Source organism: Monodon monoceros, unplaced genomic scaffold, assembly GCF_005190385.1.
Source record: "Monodon monoceros isolate NGI ecotype Baffin Bay Population unplaced genomic scaffold, NGI_Narwhal_1 Super_Scaffold_3, whole genome shotgun sequence".
Taxonomy (NCBI): domain Eukaryota; kingdom Metazoa; phylum Chordata; class Mammalia; order Artiodactyla; family Monodontidae; genus Monodon; species Monodon monoceros.
The window spans coordinates 62,824,429-62,846,416 of record NW_021703780.1 but is presented as its reverse complement, the minus strand read 5'-3'; the positions used below and the strand labels follow the sequence as shown (position 1 = coordinate 62,846,416).

Sequence of the window (21,988 nt, the reverse complement as noted above, 5' to 3'; positions counted from 1 at the left end):
ATTTCTCTCATTAGCCTATCTAACTTTTTATTGTGGATTTGGGGGGAAGTATTTGGTGAAATAAAAGTTAGTTAAGATAGGTGAACACTAGGTCTGAAACACCTTATTTTTCATTTATTAGGAGACTTCTCATGGGAATTATTTAGGGAAGTAAGTGTTATCAAAAGGAGTTTCTTTTTTTTTTTAATGAATTGTTTTCTAATGCTGGTGCTGCTTTTTTTTTTTTTAATTTTTGGCTGCATTGGGTCTTCATTGCTGCGCATGCGCTTTCTCTAGTTGCGGCAAGCAGGGGCTACTCTTCGTTGCGGTGCGTGGGCTTCTCATTGCAGTGGCTTCTTTTGTTGTGGAGCATGGGCTCTAGGTGCGCGGGCTTCAGTAGTTGCAACGTGTGGGCTCAGGAGTTGTGGCTCACAGGCTCTGGAGTGCAGGCTCCATAGTTAATGGTGCTCAGCTTAGTTGCTCCACGGCATGTGGGATCTTCACGGACCAGGGCTCGAACCCATGTCCCCTGCATTGGCAGGCAGATTCTTAACCACTGCACCACCAGGGAAGTCCCAGGAGTTTTAGTTTAAGCGTCTTTTAACACTGTAATCATTGATTAGTATCTACTGATTTCTCTAAGTTTGTATTGTTTTTTTGTTTGACCAGAGACCATTCTAGGAATAGAAAAAATAATACTGCTATTTGAGACCTTTTTTGTTTAACCTAAAAATATTATGAGATTTTATTTGCTTTCAGTTATAGGGGAAGGTGAGAGAAGTTAAGACCAAAGAAATGAAGAGAAGTTTTAAACATTGCTTAGAAGTCATCGGAAACCAACATTTCTTTCTCAATCCCCATGTTTGTCACACATTATATAGGGGTTTTCTGCTTCGTCATTTAAGGTTCTTTTCAGGACAGCCCTTTGGAGAAAGTGGCATTGTTATTAAGTAGAAGCAAGGAAACTAAGGTGTTGGCAGGTTACATTGGCATGCTTGTTAAGAATGGGGTAAAATTTGAACCTAAATGTCTCTGACCCCAAAGCTCAACCTCTCTTCCCTGTAGCATGCTGACAGAAGTAAAATATGTAGGAATGTTTGTGTATTTTTCATTCATTGAACAAGGATCATTAAAGGTCTAATAGCTCCATGGTATGTATTACGTTATATACTATGACAAATGCAATAGGAAAAGACCCGGCCCTCCTGAAAACCTAGGCTCTGCGTAAAGAGACAGGCAGGAGTGACTGTGGATGTTTCATCTATACAAGATTAAGTGCTGAGAAACTCACAGCAAAATTCAGTGTATGAGCCCATACCACATAACCATTCTTAGACGGGATATCAGTTGTTTTTTGTTTTTTGTTTTTTTTTGCGGTACGCGGGCCTCTCACTGTTGTGGCCTCTCCCGTTGCGGAGCACAGGCTCCGGACGCGCAGGCTCAGCGGCCATGGCTCTTGGGCCTAGCCTCTCCACGGCATGTCGGCATGTGGGATCTTCCCGGACCGGGGCACGAACCCATGGGATATCAGTTTTAAGCTAAACTTTTTTCCCCTTTTAACTGAGAGATAAATAAGACTGTAAATATATTGTGTTATCATGGTGTCTCATTGTGTTCTAGGTGCTAGGGTACTGGTAAACAAAGCCAACCAAAATTCCTGCCCTTGTGGACTTTATATTTTATAGGTGGAAGATGGACAGGCGTCTAATATGTAAAACTTAGAATGTATAAATTAAATGTAAGTATGTAGAAAGAGTGTGTTGGCTGGTAAGTGGCATGGTGAAAATAGAGCAGGGACCTGTCAATAAGAGTGAAGTGTGGGGAATTGCAATTTTAAATGGTCAGGGAATGCATGTCTCACCAAGAAAGTGGCATTTGAGCAAAGATGTAAGTGGAAGGCAAGGAAGGGGGAACTGTGTAGACATCTAAGGTCAGAGGGTTCCAAGCATTGGGAGCAGCCAGTATACAGGCCGCTGGACAGGAGCTGCCTGGCATAGTTGAGGAATAGCAAGGAGAATCATGGGCAGGTAGCTGAATTGCAGGGTAGAGGAGGTCAAGGGAGATTATGAGGGGCCTTGTGGGCCATTGTAACATTTTAATGTTTACTCTGAGGTGGAGCCAAATGAGGGGTTTGAGCAGAAGAGTGTCAGGGTCTGACCTATGTTTTTAAGTTTCATTCTACTAGGTTGAGAATAGACCCCATCTAGGAATTGTTAAATTTGATTTATTTTTCAAATAACGTACGTAATATATTTGAATATTAAAGATTTTTTAAAATTTTATCACTAAGCCTTTTATTAAAGAGCTTCATTAGTTGTTTTTTTTTTAATTTGACCTGGAGACTAAACAAAATAGCCTTTCTGATAACCTGTTTACTTGTAGCCAAACATACTGAAATCAACATAGGATAGCACAGTGAAATCTTGTATGCCTACCAGTTAGGTTCAATTTTGCCATTTTTACCTATCTAGGAATCTAATAAATAATTTTTATTTTATTATTATTTTGGTGAATTATTTCAAAGTAAGTTGTAGACATCATGATTCTTTGTACCCCCTAAATAATTCAGCATGTGTCTCCTAAGAATAAGAACATTTTCCTAAATAAATATCATAACAGAATGACTCTCAGCCCCTTTTAGGTCATCAGCCCTTCCCCCAGAGAGTTGGAATGTATATGTATATTTAAGAACCTGTCAAGAGTCTGTCAGATACTTATTGTACCCTCCATTTGTATTTCCTAGCCTCAAGTATTGGTTTTATTTTATTTATTTATTTTTGCTACTGAGTAGATTTACTGTCTGTATCTTAATTCTGGTTTAGAGGAATTTGAAAGATTAAGTTCATTGATGCTTTTTCCTTATAATTGACTATGCTTTTAGGGAAACTGAATCACAAATAGAACGTTCAGAGAAGATTCTTCTATATCAGTGAGTGGATTAACACCTTATGGAATACAGGACTCCAAGGAGTGTATCTTGAGTAATTTGTCACAGCTCTGTGTAGAAGAACCCAACTCATTACTCCTAGTTTTCAAGAAGGTTAAGAACTAGTCTGGAGTCCATCAGGAGATTAAGAAGAGCATCCTGATAATAATAATGTTGAAAAGGTCACTTTCTAGGAACATAAAGCCCAGAAGTGACTGTTACAATTCTTGCCTCAGATACTATTCACAGCATATAAATAGGCTCATTCTTCTCACCCTGAGGATTCCCATAACATCTTTAAAATCAGGCAGTTCTAAAACACCATGTGGGAAAACATGCTAGGCTAGTGAACCTCAGGAAGAAGTGGATCAGTATTTGATCTTTGACTACGTCACGTGGAGTGGGCTTCTCTCTTCTCTTTGTCACTGTTTTATTTGAAGGGCTCTTTCAGATCTATTTCAAGAAGCATTGAAATAGAAATTCAGACTTCTGAGCAGCTCACAATAGGACATTTAACCTCTAAGGACTAGCTAGGATTGAAGTGACTTGCCTAATGAATCATATTTATTAGATGGTAGGATAAGAATTTTTAGGAAGAAATTGGCTTCCCTTATGTAATACAATTGTCTGCCTTTGGTGACTTTTTTTTTTTTTGGTCAAATCAGGTATAACTATATCAGTTGCTTGATGTAGCTCTCTTGCTGTGGGGCAGTTATGTAAGACACACGAAATACCCTCTAATAATTGGGGCTATTTTTTGTGATGAGTTACATATACATGGAAAAATAATTCAGTGTTGGAGGATTGGAGATAGAATGAAGTATATAGTATTAATTGTTCAAGGAGGACTGTAGATAGGAAGTGCTGTAAGAATGAACACAATGGGACTTGTAATTTTAGGCTAAAGAAGACTTCACAAAGAAAGTAGGATTTGAGCTGAATGTTGAAAAAAGAGGTTTAGAATGTCACTGATTGGAACAAGTACAGTATTCAATTCTGTAGAACGATGTGAACAAAGGCACAGAGATGGAAATGGAAGGTTGTTCAAATGGCAGGAAGTTAACCAGGTTGGCCACAATACATAGTTCAAATAAGGATGTAGAAAGAGAGCAGCTTACAGAGGTAGATTGGAGCTAGGTTATAGAGAGTTTGATACAAGGCTCACGAGCCTGGTTAGACTGTATATTGCCAGCTTTATGGAACATTTGAACTTTAATACAGTGAATGACATGATTAGTCTCCCAGAAGTGTTGAATGAGTTCCTATCATTCCCTCCTTCCCTAGGAAGACAAAAATTATTGGACTCACATTTCTAAAATGTTTTGGTCTCAGGACTTCTTTGACTTTTTAAAAATATCAAGGAACCCAAAATGCTTCTTCAGTTTATTTGGATTATATCTGTTGACATTTACTATATTAAAAATTGATAATGGGAGGGCTTCCCAGGTGGCACACTGGTTAAGAATCTGCCTGACAGTGCAGGGCACATGGGTTCCATCCCTGGCCCGGGAAGATCCCACATGCCGCGAAGGAGCCAAGCCTGTGTGCCACAACTACTGAGGCTGCGCTCTAGAGCCTGTGAACCACAGCTACTGAAGCCCGCGCGTCTAGAACCTGTGCTCCGCAACAGGAGAAGCCACCGCAGTGAGAAGCATGCGCACTGCAACGAAGAGTAGCCCCCGCTCACTGCAACTAGGGAAAGCCTGTGTGCACAGCAACGAAGACCTAACACAGCCAAATATAAAAAAACCAAACAAATAAATAAATAAATTTATTTTTTTAAAAAAAGTTAAAAAATTGGTACTGGGAAACTTTTAAAAAATAATACATAGGTGCACGTTTCTATAGCTGACTTCATCATGCAGCCTCTGGAAAGCCATATGCCACACTTGTGCGAGATGAGAGTGAAAAGGCAAGTATCTTTGTGTTGCTATGAAAATAGTTTTGACCTTGGGAACCCTCAGGGTACCCAGACCACACTTTGTGAATCACTGAATTAAATAATCACCCTGTCCTTGAAGAATATTTATGGTGGGGGAGGGGATATCATTATAAAAAAGAAATACAGCTATAGGTAGAGGCATATGTGGAGGAAACACGATTGTTTATGCTTGGGTCAGTTAGGGAAGGCTGCACCAAGGACATGACCTTTTAAGCAATAATGAAAAAGGAAGAAGGAATGAACATAGGTGGCATATTCTGAAAATAGTACAAAGAAGTCTGTGGGGAGCAGGTACTGTGGCCAAGGGCAGCTTTGTAGGTTTGCGGCTGATTTTGAAGGGCTTTTACCTTGTAGACTTCGAGAAGATTCCAGAGAGTAGAAGTAACGTGGTTCTGTCTGTTTTAGGAAGTAACTGCTGGCAGTTTACAGATGATGTGTAGAAAATGGAGAGTATTCTCACCAAATAATCATAATTCTTTCTAAAAAGCATCATTACTTATTCATAACATACTTTATTAAAGGCAGGTATTTTGCAAGCATTTAATTCTCTCCTCAAAGCTAACTTTTCCAGTTCCCTCAACTCTTTAGGGAATGGTTTCTCTCTCTCCTCATTTTGGTTTTGCTAACCGTATTATTACTAGACTGAAAAGCGCACTGCATTGCAGAAGCTAGGAGAAAGGGGTGGTGACTAGAAACCAACCAGTCTGGTGGATGAGACCATTTTCTATTTGTAGTCTCTGAAGACATTGTTATCATGGATGCTAGATAATTTGCTTCTCACCCTTGGTTGAGGTTCATTCAAAAGTTTAGGAGGTATAGTAGTTATCTATTGCTGCATAACAAATTACCACAAAATTAGTGGCTTAAAACAAGATATATTTATTATCTCATAGTTTCTGTGAGTCAGAAGTCTATGCACAGCCTAACTTGTCCTCTGCTTAGGATCTCAAAAGGCTACAATCAAGGTGGCTGGACTACATTCTCATCTGTTGAAGAATCCACCTCCAAGGTCACTCCTGTTCTCAGAATTCATTTACTTCCAGTTGTAGAACGGAAAGCCTCAATTTCTTGCTGGCTGTCAGCTGGAAGCTTCCCTCAGCTCCTAGGGCCACCCAGGGTTCTTTGCCATTTAGGCTTCCCCAGCATGGCAGCTTACTTCATCAAGCCAGCAAGAAGAGTCTCCAGAGCAAGTAACAGCACAGGGTCTTATATAAACTAACATCCTGTCACCTTTGCTGTATTCTGTTGCGGCTAGAAACAAATCACAGATGCTACTCACACTCAAGAGAAGGGGTTCATACAAGGACATGAAAACCTTGAGGCAGGGATTGTATGAGGCCACCTTCGCGTCTCACCACCAGTGTCCCTCAATTTCCAACATTAAAGTTGAGACTTTGAGAGCCCGACAGTATCTCCAGAGTATCTTTGTTCATAAGCAGGACTATCATATTAGCATGAATTTTCTATCACAGAGGTTAGCAAACTTTTCCTATAAAGGGCCAAATGGTAAAAACTTTAGGCTTTTGCAGACCACACGGTCTCTGTCGCAACTACTCAGTTCTGCCTTTGTGGTGCAAAAGCATCCATAGACAATACTTAAATGAGCTCGGCTGTGTTGTGATAAAATTTTATTTACAAAAGCAGCCATCTTTTGCTGACCCCTTGTCGATCAGATTGGTCAGGTATCGCTGACCCATTAGTAACATTTTAAGAGAATGGGACATGGGCAGGTCATTTTATAAAACTAACTGGTCCTTTACAGAAAAGATCACATAGGGAGGGTAAGTCAGATAACAAACCAGATTGGGAAGGATCTTTGACAGTCCAGGGAAGAATGAGAGCCCTTTGTTTTCCCTGAAGCAGTGCCAAAGGCCACGGAAAGGGCTCATGTTAATAGAGAGATAGGGCCTGGGTCCAGCCAACTGAACTTTCTGATAATATTAATAATTGTCATTGAGCACTCACTATGAGCCAGACAGTTATTGCATTTTACATGAAATAATTAATTTAATCCTTAGCACTACCCTTGTGAAGGAAATAATAATTATTCTCCTTTTGTACATAAGCAAACTGAAGCCGCTGTCAACTAAGGAGCTTGCCCAGGGTCACTTGAGCTGGTAAATTGTGGGGACAGGATTCGTACTTAGTCTGTATCCAGAACTCATCCTATTTTTCTAGAGCAGGGGTTAGCAAATTTTGGTTCTTGGTCCAAATCCAAGTTGCCGACTATTTTTATTTAGCCCACAATATATGAGAATGGATTTTACATTTTTAAATGTTTGGATAAAACCAAAAGAATAGTATTTTGTGAAATGCAAAAATATATGACATTTAGATTTCAGTGTCCATGAAGTTTTATTGGAACACAGCCACTCCCATTCATTTCCAAGCGGCTTTTGTGGCTGATTTTGTGCTACTGTGGCAGAGTTGAGTAGATGCAACTAGGACTGTGGGGCCTGCAAAGCTGAAAAGAGTTACTATCTCACCCTTTACAGAAAATGTTTACCAACCCGTTCTACAGCATAAAGAGCTAATTGTAAACTGTGATGTTGGTATTTTCCCCTGGCTGACAAGGCATTAATTACCTGGCAAGAGGATTTTTTTTTTTTTTTTGCTTTCTCTTTCTTTTTGTCTTTGGCATGTGGCTCACTAGTTTTATGTTATGTGTTTCTTATTTAAGTTGTGAATTTCATTTTATTCATTCTAGTATCTTCTTTCATTAACTCTGCAGACATGGGTCAGGCCATATATTTGTAGGGAAAGATTCTCAACCTTCTAATTTATTGGCACCAACAAGGTGACATTAAGGGAGGGGACTTCTCTGGTGGCACAGTGGTTAAGACTCCACGCTCCCATTGCAGGGGTCCCGGGTTCGATCCATGGTCAGGGAACTAGATGCCGTATGCCACAGTTAAGGAGCCCACCTGCCGCAACTAAGACCCGGTGCAACCATATAAATAATAAATATTTAAAAAATATGACATTAAGGGATATGTGAGCGGCTGCAACCTCTTCAGGGTTTACAGTTCTAATCAGAATTCACACCAAAGACAAGCACGCGTGCGCGCACCCTCTCTCCTTCCCTCCCTCTCTTTCTCTCTCTGTCTCTCCCCAAGAATATGTCTGATAGCAGCTTTAAAAAAATGTTGATAGAAGACACTTTACATACTCTTCCATGTAGCATCTTGAGAAATACACAACTCATAATTAAACTGTTAATAGACATCTCCTTAAAAGTCTTGAGATTTTCCCCCTTACAGAGGGTCTGTCTCTAACTGCACCATCATTATATGAATAGATATTAATCTTCATCTTGGAATCATAGCTAATTAAAGAGTTGATATCAAATTTGGCTTGCCTTACAATAGAGAGTGTTATCTTTTTAGAATGCAGAGCTGTAGATTGTGGTTATTTCAAATGTAGATTATTTTTATTAAAAAAAATACTGCATTTCTCCCACATAATACTTATTCAGTGTGTAATTGTTGACTCAGCAAAGGTGGGCTAATGCACATTCAATTAAGAGTAACTTGTGAGGGGAGATCAGCTCAGTGCTTTGTGACCACTTAGAGGGGTGGGATAGGGAGGGTGGGAGGGAGACGCCAGAGGGAGGAGATATGGGGATATATGCATATGTATAGCTGATTCACTTTGTTATAAAGCAGAAACTAACACACCATTGTAAAGCAATGATTTATGATTGCTGTATGATTCTCAAAAAAAAAGAGTAACTTGTGAGGTTTGGGGGCTTAAAAAAACTCCATCTGCATTTGGGTTTTTTGTTCAAGTCATTTTATTGTTATATTTTAATGTGTCTTAAGGCGTGTTACATATTTCATCTGAACTAATTAGAATATTACCAGTAATTTCTCTCTGTTTCCCTCTTACCTCATCTTTTTACCTTCCCACTCCCAGCCCTAAGAATCCTGAATTTTTAAATATTGTTCAACTACGTTTTAAGCAATTTTTAAAAAATATTTATTTAATTTTTTGGCTGTGTTGGGTCTTCGTTGCTGCGTGCGGGCTTTCTCTAGTTGCTGCGAGCAGGGGCTACTCTTCGTTGCAGTGCGTGGGCTTCTCATTGCGGTGGCTTCTCTTGTTGCGGAGCACGGGCTCTAAGCACATGAGCTCAGTAGTTGTGGCACGTGGGCTCAGTAGTTGTGGCTCACGGGCTCAGTAGTTGTGGTTCGTGGGCTCAGTAGTTGTGGCTCGCAGGCTTTAGAACGCAGGCTAAGTAGCTGTGGTGCGTGGGCTTAGTTGCTCTGCGGCATGTGGGATCTTCCTGGACCAGGGCTCGAACCCGTGTCCCCTGCATTGGCAGGTGGATTCTTAACCACTGTGCCACCAGGGAAGCCCATAAGCAATTTTTAATCACAAAGATGTACTTAATATATGTTGGTTATAATTTTGTTTGTTTTTAAGCTTTAGAAAGTGTGATAGATTTATACTTCTAAGACTTTTATTTTTAACTCAGTATTATATTTTCAGTATTTTTTCGTGAAGTTGCATTATCCATGTAACCATAGTTAATTTATTTCCACTGCTGTAAGATATTCTGGTATGTGATTATAACTCATTTTAATTATCCCTTCTCTTATTGTTGAACAGACAGTTTGGGTTGTTTCCTGTTTTTCTATTTCAGACATGCATGTACATACAATCTTGTACATGCCTCACAGTGTACACATATAGGGTTTTGCTTAGATGCAGTGCTACTTGAAGTGTGGACCAGTTGCCACACTGAGTTAAGAAATATGCATCACTAAGCTCTCTTTAATTCAGTTGTCAATTTTTCATGAAGTAAATTTATTAATAAAGGAAAGGAGAAAAGAGCATTGAACACTTTGGAACATTGAACCTTGAACATGAGCAGCACTGTTTTAGGAAACTCCAAGTTTTTTCCCGAAGTTGACCAGTAACACTTGATCCAACACCTTCCTAGTGTTAGACTCTGCTGATGTAGCAGGTGTAAAATGATGTTCTTTTATAGTTTTAAATTACATTTCTCTGACAACTAATTGGAGTATCTTAAATTTACTGGTCATATGTCATTCTGTAAAATAACTGTTCTTGTCTTTTACTTACTTTTCTATAGTATTTATGTTTTTCTTTATAAATCTGATGTACTAGTCTTCTAGTTGCTGTGCTGCATGTGTTTTCTCTTATTACTTGTTCTTTTTGTCATCTCAATGAAAAGAAGTCCTTGATTTTAATAGAGTTTTGTCTTCTGTTTTATGGTTGGCACTTTTTGTGTTGTGATTAGGAGATGATTCAAGTTTTTTTTTTAATGTGTCTTTATCTAGAATTGATTTTTGTTAGCATATCGAAACGCAGTTGATTTTGCGTGTTAATTTTATAGGTAACTGCCTTGTAACGCTGTCATTATTTCTAATAACTTTTCTGCAGATTCTTCTAGGTATATAGTTTTATTCTCTGCAAATCATAAGTATTTTCTTCTTTCCTTTCCAGTCCTCTTTTAATTTCTTTTTCTTTATTGACTACCTAGACCAAGACTTCTATGGCAGTATCAAAGGAAAGTAGTAATACTGGTATACATGTCTTGCTCTTGATTTTAAAGGGGATACTACAGGCATCTCTCCATGAAGAATGACATTTATTGTAGGATTATCAGTAACGATCTTTGGAGGGCACAGGAACTTTCCTTTTAGCCCTTGTCATGAAAGCTAGCTTGTCATGAAAGATACTGAGTTTTATTACTTTTTATGTGTGTGAGCAAATAAGTTGATAGACATATTAATGTTATATCACTCTTCTGTTACTGTCATATTATTTTGTCATAATGTATTGCCTTTTTTATATACTACTGTTTTCTGTCTTCAGATATTTTGTTTAGGAGTTTTTCATTTGTGATTATGAATGAGATTTAGTCTAGTGTCCTCTAATATTCCTTATCTGTTGTCCGTATCTGATTTGTGAATCAAGGTTATACTGGCCTCATAGAATGAGTTAGAAGGTATTCCCTTTTCTCTGTTCTCTGGAAAAGTTTATGAAGATTATAATCATCTTTTCCCTAAAAGTTTGGTAGAGGGCTTCCCTGGTGGCACAGTGGTTAAGAACTTGCCTGCCAACGCAGGGAACATGGGTTTGAGCCCTGATCCAGGAAGATCCCACATGCCGCGGAGTAACTAAGCCCGTGAGCCACAACTACTGAGCCTGTGCTCTAGAGCCTGTGAGCCACAACTGCTGAAGCCCGCATGCCTAGAGCCCATGCACCGCAACGAAGAGTAGCCCCTGTTCACTGCAACTAGAGAAAGCTGCGCACAGCAACGAAGACCCAATGCAGCCAAAAATAAATAACTAAATTTATTTTTTAAAAAAAAAACAGAATTCCCCAGTAAAAACATCTGAACCTGTGGTGTTTTTGTTTTTTTAAAACTATTTCAGTTTTTCTGTTAGTATACTTCTTTTTCTTCCCAAATCTGTTTAGTAAATAAATTTTCTAATAATTTGTTCATTAATCTAATTTTTCTGTTTTATTTGGCCTAAAGTTTTTCAGAACAGTTTGTCACTTACACTTTTTTATTATAGTTGATTTACAATATTATATTAGTTTCAGATGTACAACATAGTGATTCAGTAGTTTTATAGCTTATACTACATTTATTATAAAATATTGGCTGTATTCCCTGTACTATAAAATATGTCCTTGTTGCTTATTTATTTTATACCTAATAGTTTGTACCTCTTAATCCCCTACCCCTGTCTTGCAGCTCTCCCCTTCCCTCTCCTCACTGGTAACCACTAATTTATTCTCTATATCTGTGAGCCTTTCTGTTTTGTTATGTTAGTTTGTTTTATTTTTTATATTCCTCATATAAGTGATAACATAGAGTAGTTGTCTTTCTCTGTCTGATTTATTTCACTAAGCATAGTACCCTCCAAGTCCATCCATGTTGTTGCATGTGGCAAAATTTCATTGTTTTTTATGGCTGAGTAATATTCCTCTGTGTGTGTGTGTGTGTGTGTGTGTGTGTGTGTGTGTGTGTGTGTGTGTGTGTTCCACATCTTCTTTATCCATTCATCCTTTGGCGTATACTTAGGTTGTATCCATATCTTGGCCACTGTTAAGTAACTGCTACTACAAACATTGGGTTGTTTATATCTTTTTGAATTAGTGTCTTCATTTCTTTGAATATATACCCAGGAGTGGAATTGCTAGATCATATGGAAGTTTTATTTTTAGTTTTTTGAGGAACCTCCATACTGTTTTTCCATAATGGCTGCACCGATTTACATTCCCGCCAACTGTGTACTACAGTTCTCTTTTCTCCACATCCTTGCCAGCATGTGTTGTTTGTGGTCTTTCTGTTGAGAGCCATTTTGAAAGGTGTGAGGTGATACCTCATTAGGGGTTTGATTTACATTTCTGTGATGATTAGCAACTTTGAGCATCTTTTCGTGTGCCTATTGGACATCTGTATGTCTTCTTTGGAAAATGTTTATTCAGGTTTTCTGCCCATTTTCTAACTGGATTTTTTTTTATATTGAGTAGTATGAGCTGTTTATATATTTTGGATATTAACCCTTTATCAGTCATATTATTTGCAAATATTTTCGCCTCTTCAGTAGGTTGTTGTCAACTTCCTTTTTGACCTTTGCTTTTTTATCAATAGTTATGGCCTTTCTTCCATTCCTAATATTATTAATTTGTGCCTTTCATCTCTTTTCTTGATCTGTCACGGAAGAGATATAGGATTCTGTTATATATTTAAACTCTATTTTTTAAATTTCTTTAATTTTTTTTTTTACTCTTGTAATTTTTTTCTCCCTACCCTCCTATATTCTGTTTTTCTTTTCTATTTTCTTAAAAAGGATGTACAGCTTGTAGACTTTGAACCTTTATTTCTTTTCTCATGTAAAAATAAGAAGACTTATTTCACATTTACATTTCCTCCTAAGTGCTATTTTTACTGATTCTCAAAATTATATTTCCAAGCACAGAGAAATTTTTTTTTTTTTTTTTTCGGTACGCGGGCCTCTCACTGCTGTGGCCTCTCCCGTTGCGGAGCACAGGCTCCGGATGCGCAGGCTCAGCGGCCGTGGCTCATGGGCCCAGCCGCTCCGCGGCATGTGGGATCTTCCCAGACCGGGGCGCGAACCCCCGTCCCCTGCATCGGCAGGTGGACTCTCAACCACTGCGCCACCAGGGAAGCCCGAGAAATTTATATTTTAAACTTCTAATTTCATTGCATTGTGGTGAGAGAACTTAATTTGTATACCATTGACTTTTTGAAATTTGTGAAAACTAGCTTTATGGCTTAATATGTGATCAGTTTTTTTTTTTTTAGAATGGATTAAACTTTTTATTGATTTGTGTGTGTGTGTGTGCGTGCTGGAAGATGTGATCAGTATTTTTTAATGTTCCATGTAAGCTTGAAATTAATATGTATATATTCTCTAATTGTTAGGTGTAGAATTCTACATGTATATGTTAGAACCATCCACTGTATGTCTTAAATTGAGACAAGTCTGTTCACATTCCCTACTATGATGTACATTTTCATTTTCTTTTTGCCATTCGGTCAGTTTTTGCTTTATATAGTTTGACACTCTTATTAGGTTCCTAAAAGTATAAAAAATTAACAATTTTTTGGTGAATTAAACCTTTTTCATCATTATGTTTTACCGTCTACTTCTAATAATACTCTATTCTTAATGCCTATATTGACTTACAGTACCACAAAAAGGCTACCGCCATTCCTTGGATTCGGTTTTGCCTGGCATATCTTTTTCCATGTTTCCATATTCCCCATTGATATGGATCATTTCTTTAGATATGTTTTACAGTTTTGTAATTCTCTCTTCACCTGGTTTAATCTGTTTACCCTGACTTCATTTCTAGGAAATATTTTTATCTTTTGGGTTTTTGTTTTTTTTTAATTTCTGATCATCTGTAATACTCTCATGTTGATGGGAGATCTTTATGATTCTCTACATATTACATCCATGGCTACACTAGATTGAGGGTCTGACAGATCTCATATTGGCAGTCCTCAGGTTCTGAATCTGTTGATTAATGTTTCTGTTCAGTCTTAGTGGCATTCTTTCTTGATGTTTGCTCTTTGTTGAGCTTATTACTCTGATGTCTTTTTGGCTAAAATTGGAATTGGAAAAACTGTCTGCAGAGGATGCTTCTGCTGCTTTTTCAGGTAGCCAGGGGTTGCCACTGGCTTGAGATCACATTGGCCATCCTTGTGGCTGGCTCTCTGTGCAGGAATCCTAGGCTTCCTTTCCTGCCCTGCAGCTGGCTAGTCCATGGGCTCAACTTCCTGATGGTGAGGTATTAGAAGCAAATATGTCTAGGCAACCATTCCCTTTCAAATTCCCAAATAATCAGAACCTGATCCCACTACTTCCACACTCTGGTCCCACTTCTGGTTCTGTAGGCCTTGGGCATTTTGGGGAAGGTGGTGATCTTTAAAAGCTCTTCTACCTGATATGAGATTCATGATGTCTTAAAATATCATGTCCTTTGGAGCTCCTATTCAGCCGTAATTCTGGAAGCAAGAAGATCCTATTATATTCTTAAGAATTGGAAAAATAGAGATTTTCCTATTTAGTAACTTTAACACTGTTAGTTTTAAACATCATTGTTTAATATGTTTAAATATTCTCATTGAGTATAAATGCTATTAGCCTTATAATTTATGAGGACAATATAAAAATTTAAGCTATAGGGTATTTGAATGTTTTTATTTAAAACCACAGCAAACCCTCATTATGTTTGAAACATTTGTTTATGTATAAAGTTCTAAAACCAAAAGTATTTATCTGATTGTATCATGTTTTTGTTTTTAAGTCTTTGTTAACTTTTTATCTACAGGATGTATTTAAGGCCTCCTTAGCACAACATTCAGTTCTCTTCATTATACAGCCCCTATCGGCATTATCTCCCTCTTTTTGATCTCTGTCTCTTTTCTAGTCTCACCACAACTTAAATTTCCCCTACTCCCTTGAGTTTTTTGCCTCCTTTCCTTGAAATGTCCTTCTCTATACAAGTACTACCACTGCCCCCGCCCCCCACCCCCCAGCCATGTCTGCCTCAAAAATCCTCACGCAATTATTATCCTTCCCTGACTGAGGTAGCCATACCCTCTGTGCTTCCCACAGCGTCTCATCTGTACGCAAACACAGTGGGCTTGTTGGCTTATGTCCTCCCCAGCCAGAGTGTGATGCTCTTGAGGTTCAGTGAATCTCTAGCTCTGCACTGTTTCTCTAGTATCTGACTGACTCAAAATATATAACTTGTTAAGTATCTTTAAAAATAAATTATTTTTATTTTTGCCTTTTTTTACTTAAAAGGTGTTTTTGAACTTTAATTTTTATGCATACAGAAAAATGAAAACCCTCAGTGGGCAGTTCAGTGCATTTTCACAAATTAAACACAGTCATGTAAGCGGCCCCAAGATCAAGAAACAGATCATTACCAGCACCCAAAGCCACTCTTGAACCCACCCCTTTCCTGGTTAACCACTGTCCTGATTTCTAACACCGCGGATTACATTCATCTATTTTTGAACTTTAAATTAGTACAATCATAAAGTATGTGTTATTTTACGTCAACCTTATGGTTGTGAGATTTGTCCGTATTACTGTGTGTAGTGGTATTTCAGACACTTTCACAACTTTATAATAGCTTTTACTTTTCCCCCACATTGTACTACTACTTGTTTTTATTGCTTTGCTTGTAGAAGGAGCTGAAGAGGAAAAAATGGAAACAGATACTGATGGTCAGCAGCCTGAAAAGGTAAAAAATCAGTCTGTCTGAATTCTCTCACAACAGGCAAGCCAGAGAGCACTACCTTTCTCAGCATAACAGTTTGGGTTTATTTTGATCTTTTGGGTCCCTCTCAGAGGACTATAAGTGATTCTATCAGCCATTTGGGCTTTGCTGGTTTAAGTTTTTGCTGAATATAGTTCTTTGTTCTTTTCTGAATATAGTTCTATAGTTTCTATAGTTCTATAGTTTCTATATAGTTTTGTATAGTTCTATATAGTTTTCTATAGTTTCTGTAGTTCTTTGCTGAATATAGTTCTCTGTGCTATACAGTAGGACCTTGTTTAAACAGTACTGTGCATTTTAAATGCTCTTAGTCCTTCTAGCCGGCTAACCATTTATGTATTTGTTTGTTTGTTTAGTTATCTAGTATTTAACCAGTAAATAATGAAAATGAGTCCCACTGACATTCCTTTGGACACTGTATCCCTAGCCTTATAGCAGAGAGGGTGGGGAATTTGTGCTTTGGAGACTTAAAGTCTCGTGAGCACTCAGGAGTTGAGAGTAGTGAAAGGTATTTCTCTGAATTTATTTACTTCTTTTCCAGTTTTTCTCTCCAAGACCTTTCTGAACCTAGTCCATTTCTTACCAAAAATAGTGGAACCTTTTGTTATTCTAAGATAATATCACTTGTAAAAGGATAATTTTTTTTCTCATTCTCTGTCCTCTTCTTTTGTAACCCTTTCAGGCAGAAAACAAAGGGGAGAATGAAATGGATGAAGGTGATAAAGCTCAAGATGGAGAAAATGAAAAAAATAGTGAGAAAGAACAGGATAGTGAAGTTAGTGAAGATACCAAATCAGGTAATTTGAGGAAACTCTTTAGACTTTATTATGTAAACCAGTAAAAGCACTGGAGAAATGTAGGCGGTTAAATTGTGTAGAAATATTCCCTCATTTATTATGTGTTTCTTAACATAACAGTAAATATGCATTTGAGTTTTATTTTGCACTTAGGTACCAGTGCTGATGCTAGTGGCTACATTGTTTTCAATGATATATAGACAAACAAGTTGTTCAGCTGTGACTGAAATCACCACACAGACCTGCCATTTTATTTCCAGTCCATTGCTGGTGTGTCCCATCCTGCCTGACTTGAAAGACTTGCAGAAGTACTCTGGTCTCAGCTTCTGATTTTCTCCAGACCCTCAGGTTTCCCAGAGCATTTCATTGACTGATGAGCAAACATATTGGTCTTAGGGCTTAGTTCCCCTGAATTTTCCTTTGTATTCAAGGGAACTACACAGAGAGCTTAGAGAAATAAAGAGAAGACAAAGTGTACTATTTAGAACATCCATCTCAAATAGAAGCAGACTTACATGCATGGAATGGTTTAGTAGAAATCTTAAGAAGCAAAAGGCACTGAGATCTCTTTGTAGCATCAGTCTTAGTTCATCATGTGGCAGAGGTGAGAAGTAAGATGGCCTATTGAGACTGGGCACACTGGTAATAAAGCTTTCTGGTTTGGTTTGTTTTCCCCCCAGAAGAAAAGGAGACTGAAGAGAACAAGGAACTCACTGATACTTGTAAAGAAAGAGAAAGTGATATTGGGAAGAAGAAAGTAGAACATGAAATTTCTGAAGGAAATGTAGCCACAGCCGCAGCAGCTGCTCTTGCCTCAGCTGCAACCAAAGCCAAGGTTTGCCCCTGACAGCTCTTTTCCTAGTGCTCTCTTAAGCCGTGAATGGCTGTATTGTTTTGAGGTTCTTGGGAACATTTAGTATAAAGAGCCTTGCACCCCATAGGAGATGACTATTTGCTTGAGTGACATTTCTCGGTTAGGAATTCCACAGGCAGGAGAATGGTGGAAATAGCAGACTTGATCCTAAAAGGTGGCTGCCTTCAATTTATTCATTGTGTCCTTCAGTCTTGTGAAGACCGCAGTGATTGAAGGCAGAATTTAAAGTCCCTCCAATGTGCCTGCAGAACGTGTCTTGGACTATAGTTCCAATAATTTCTGCCAGATTGAAGTATTTGTAATTTTTAAGACAAAAATCTGTTTCCCTGTATAAATACTTTACCCTCCTCTTACAGACTGAAAGAGAGGGAACCTAAATAGCTCTTTTTCTTCTTGAATTTGCCAGCTTTCCTGGGGGTGGTTTTCTCTATTTATAACATAGTATTGGCTTCCCAACATATTTAAGAAGAAAAGAGAATGTCATTTTCCCTGCTTTGTTTTAATTTAGCACTTGAAAGCATTCCAGGCATGAATATGTCAAGTTTTTAAAAATCTATTTACCCCTTTTCTATTTTACCCTCAAAAGTAGTTTCCTGTCATTATAGGCCACCACATTTCAAGCAGTGGTTACTAGAATATAGCTAATCGTTTTATCTTGAGCTGTTCTTGATCCATTGGCAAAGATGTTTCTCATGGTCTTTAATTCCCCCAGACTGTTTAGCTGCTGTGAACTACTTCTCCAGGAGTTTAATCTGCGTAGCATGATTTATAACAGATCCATAGATGACCCAGTTCAAACCATAAGACTACTGTTTTGAGAGCCTACCCATCTGACGTAGGTGCAGACGGTGTGGGGGAGGGTGTTTACAGGTCACAGTCTTGCTGAGTCAGTTCAGACAGATACCCCAGCTGAATGTTACTTCACAGTAGATCGAGGTTCTGCGTATTCATACTAGCCAGTCTTTTCCAAAGATGCCTCCTGATCTTCATGGTTCTTAAGTACAATTTTAGGTATTCTGTATCTTCTACCACCCCCAACCTCTAGGAATTTATGAGATGTACTCTTGTTTAAATGAATACTGATGTAGACACCAGTTTGACTGTTGTTTCACATTTGTTTGGTTTTGTTCTTCCTTCATTGGAAGCATTTTTTTTAGTCTCTGTCTTCTGCCAGGTTGGACTCCTGGCTATCTCATTGTCTCTAAGCTATCCAAGTTCTTACTGTTCATACTGTCATCAAGGATCTCAGAGACCTTAAGGATTGTCTTGGGTATGTTTTCTCATTTTATAAATGAGGAGCTGGAAGCCAGGAGGGCTTCCTTCCTGTATGCCTTTTATCAGGGCATAGCACAGCCATCCACCCAGTCTTCACTCAAGTCACTTTTGACTCCTCTTATTCTTTCATTTTCCATAGCTGTTCAGCCACCAGATGCTTCCTGGTGCTCTAGTTCATCCGATAATGCCCAGGCCCTCCCACCCCACCCGCCATCATATATTGCCTGTTTCCTTCATCCCATTCTCTGTCCATCAGCCAGAGTAATCTTTTTTGTTATTCAGTTGTTCATTGAAGTATAACTTATATACAAATAAGTAGATATATATGTCTACAACTAGTGAATGTTTTCACAGGCTTAACCCACCTATAGACTCACAAACAGCGCCCATATCAAGCAACATAACCTTACCAGCTCACCAGAAGCTTCCTCACGTCCCTTCCAGTTACTGTGATTCCCTTCAGGAGTAGATGCTAGCCTGTCTCCTAACACCATGACTTCATATGAAAGGAATCATATGCAGAAGAATCTTTAAACAAACAAATAGGAGCATGATACTTTCTTAAATAACCTCCCTGTCTCTCTCAGGCTCGAACTCCTTAGGGAATTTGGGAGTTTTTCATGATCGAGACCCTTCTCACTTCTCAAGTGTCATTTCTTGCCTGTCTGTCCTGAACTGTTTCTTGCAGTTCTACCAGACAAACTGCCCCCTTCTCCCATCGCCAGCTGGGCTTTTTTGGATACCCTCCCCTCTCACAGAGCACGCCTCTCTCACTGTTCCTTCCCATTATTTCTCCTCTCTGTATTACTATGTGTGCTTCACTGTAAGTTGCCAAAGGAGGAACTAAAATGGTAGATTACCATAAAAAGTTTTACGAATGCTTCATGATGTTTTCATAGCTGTTAATATGTGCAGCTTTGGGCACAAAAGTTTGTATACTGTGTACCACTGACCACTTTGCCACAGCTGTTTGACTCCTTCACTGCAGAGAAACTGCTTTTATGGATCAATTGCCCTGGCCCTTGGATAGTCCATACAAGGTTTAGAAGAGTGTCCACAGAACATTTTCTTTCCAGGTCACTGAATTTATACTCCCTCATCATCACTCACTCTTACTTCTAATAACTGGGAAGGAACTTGGGTCTTCGTTCTCAGAACACCTATGTCTTCCACTGATTTGTGAAAGTGTTCACATGCTCATGCTACATGACTTGGCACACATGAATTGTTCAGTGCCACTTAGAGCTGTATCTGATACATTTCACAGCACACATAATCATTTTTGTACTACATGGTAATTAAGGGGTAAGGAATTCACTTAAATTACTGTAATTAGTACAACTTATCTAGCCTATCCAAGTTATCTCTTATTCTCTTTTTATTCTTCTCAGTCTATAAACAGCTTTGTTATTAAGAGTTTTCCTTGATACATTTTAATTGTTTGTCACACTCTGACATGGAGTAGTAATTAGAGGTTCTAGATCTAGCTCCAAAACGGATAGGGTGGGCATGCTTTCTGGCTTTCCCCACCCTTGCCATATGAGGAGCTCTTGGGTATCACATCCACTTTTTCATTCCAGCTACTGACAAGCTATGGACTAACCCACCTGAAGAGTGGTATGTGGGTGTGAAAAGGAGCACTGTTGGCTGGGTGCTCTCTATCCCTTCCATCTAGGTTTAGCTGGAAGTAAGAATACAGAACTACTGCTGGAATAAACTTAGAAACTCCAGAAAGTAGAGTAGGTCCTCTTTTATCAGCAGCAGTAGGATTCAATTCTTTTAAAATAGCAGAAATCACATTTTTTTAAGAACACACAGACATTTCCTTCAGATTTTTTCTACTACCACCCCATGCCCACATACTTTAAAAATGAGGTTTGTCTTTATGGTAACTGGGTGTTAGTTCTGGAGCAACAGGAAGATTTTTTTCTTAACTCTCAGAAATACCTCATAACTTGCTCCCTTATGCCTAAACTTCTTTCTTGAGATAGGAAGATTTTCATTGTACATTTTAGTCACAACGGTTTACCGGATAAACATTGATTGAATTGATTTGCATTATACGCATTGATCATTGATGCCATCTCTCTTTATTTGATGATACTGCGGAGAGGAGACAGAAGGAAAAATTGACCTATTTGATCATTTTGCCTGCAGTTAGCCCTGTTCACTTCCATCCTTACATGACTAAATAGAAACTACTTCTGTTCTACCAGCTAGAAGCCGTGATTTTTTATGTAAAGTTCACATAGCTGTCCCGATTGAGTTACTTTTTACCATTAATCGTTTTTAAGGTTGTTTCTCCCACATTCCATACGTCATCTGTGTCACACTCCCAGACCATCTTATTCTTCTTAGGTTCTATAAAGCCATTATGACAAAAGTTGGGGCTCTCTCTGTAGCCCTGTTTTTGGAAGGCCTTGGTCATCACTGTTGCCAGATCTGTTAAGAATCCATAGCATGAGCATTAGCAGTATCCCTGCTCCAGTTATCCATTGCTGTGTAACTACCATGAAGCTTAGTGGCTTAAAATCATAATCATTTTATGATTTCACATGATTTTTATGAGTGAGAAATTCTGGTAGACTCAGCTAGAAAAATTCTGCTCTGTGTGGCGTTGGCTAGTTTACTGGGTATTCATCTCATGCCTGGGCTATTATGGAGAGCCTGAGATGGCTTCACTCACACGCCTGATGCCTAGGCTGGGGTGGCTGTATCACCTGGAGGCTGGCTGGCATCACTGTCTACACACAGCCTCTCTAAGAACTTATCCTGGGCTTCTTCATACTAGGGTGGTATCAAAGTGTTGGACTTTTTTATGTGGCAGCTTGAAACTTTAAGAGAAAAGTGTCCCAGATGATAAGAAGGGAAACCTGCCAATGTCTTGTGGCTTGGGCCCATACCTGACACTGTGTAACTTCTACCCAGGTCTACCGGTCAGACATTCTGTCCACATTCAGGGTGATGAGGGGATATAGAGGCCAACATAGAAAACAAGTTTACAACAAACATTTCAGGGCACTGGTATCAACCAGGCAGACAACAAAAGGAGAATCAGTTGTTCTTGAGAAGTGGTAGAGCTTCAGCTCAGAAACTGCAGAAAAAGTCAGGTGTTCCAACATACACGTAACGAGAGTCCCAGAAGGAAATGAAAAAGACGCAGGGAATTTAAAAAAAAGAAAGAAAAGAAATTGTGGCTGATTGAAAACTTGTCAAATTTGATGGAAGACATTAACTTATAGATCCAAGAAGCTCAATGAAAAAATATAGGAGACCTGCTGTTAAAGATACTTAGAGGCCCTCCTGTCTAGCAGAGGCATACCCTTAGGATTCTTAGAAACCCTGCTATGCACTCCCTTCAAAAGGTCTAACAGCCAGGCACACCTGGAGG

General features: G+C 38.7%; 1 protein-coding gene across 1 annotated transcript in view; it reads left to right on the top strand.

Moving 5' to 3' along the window:
• SMARCC1 (SWI/SNF related, matrix associated, actin dependent regulator of chromatin subfamily c member 1) overlaps window positions 1–21,988 on the top strand; it is a 180,858-nt gene that overhangs the window by 121,388 nt on the left and 37,482 nt on the right. The window contains exons 22-24 of the mRNA XM_029241737.1: window positions 15,560–15,615; window positions 16,334–16,448; window positions 17,129–17,283. Of these exons, the coding sequence (XP_029097570.1) occupies window positions 15,560–15,615; window positions 16,334–16,448; window positions 17,129–17,283 (326 nt within the window). The remainder of the gene's footprint in view (window positions 1–15,559; window positions 15,616–16,333; window positions 16,449–17,128; window positions 17,284–21,988) is intronic.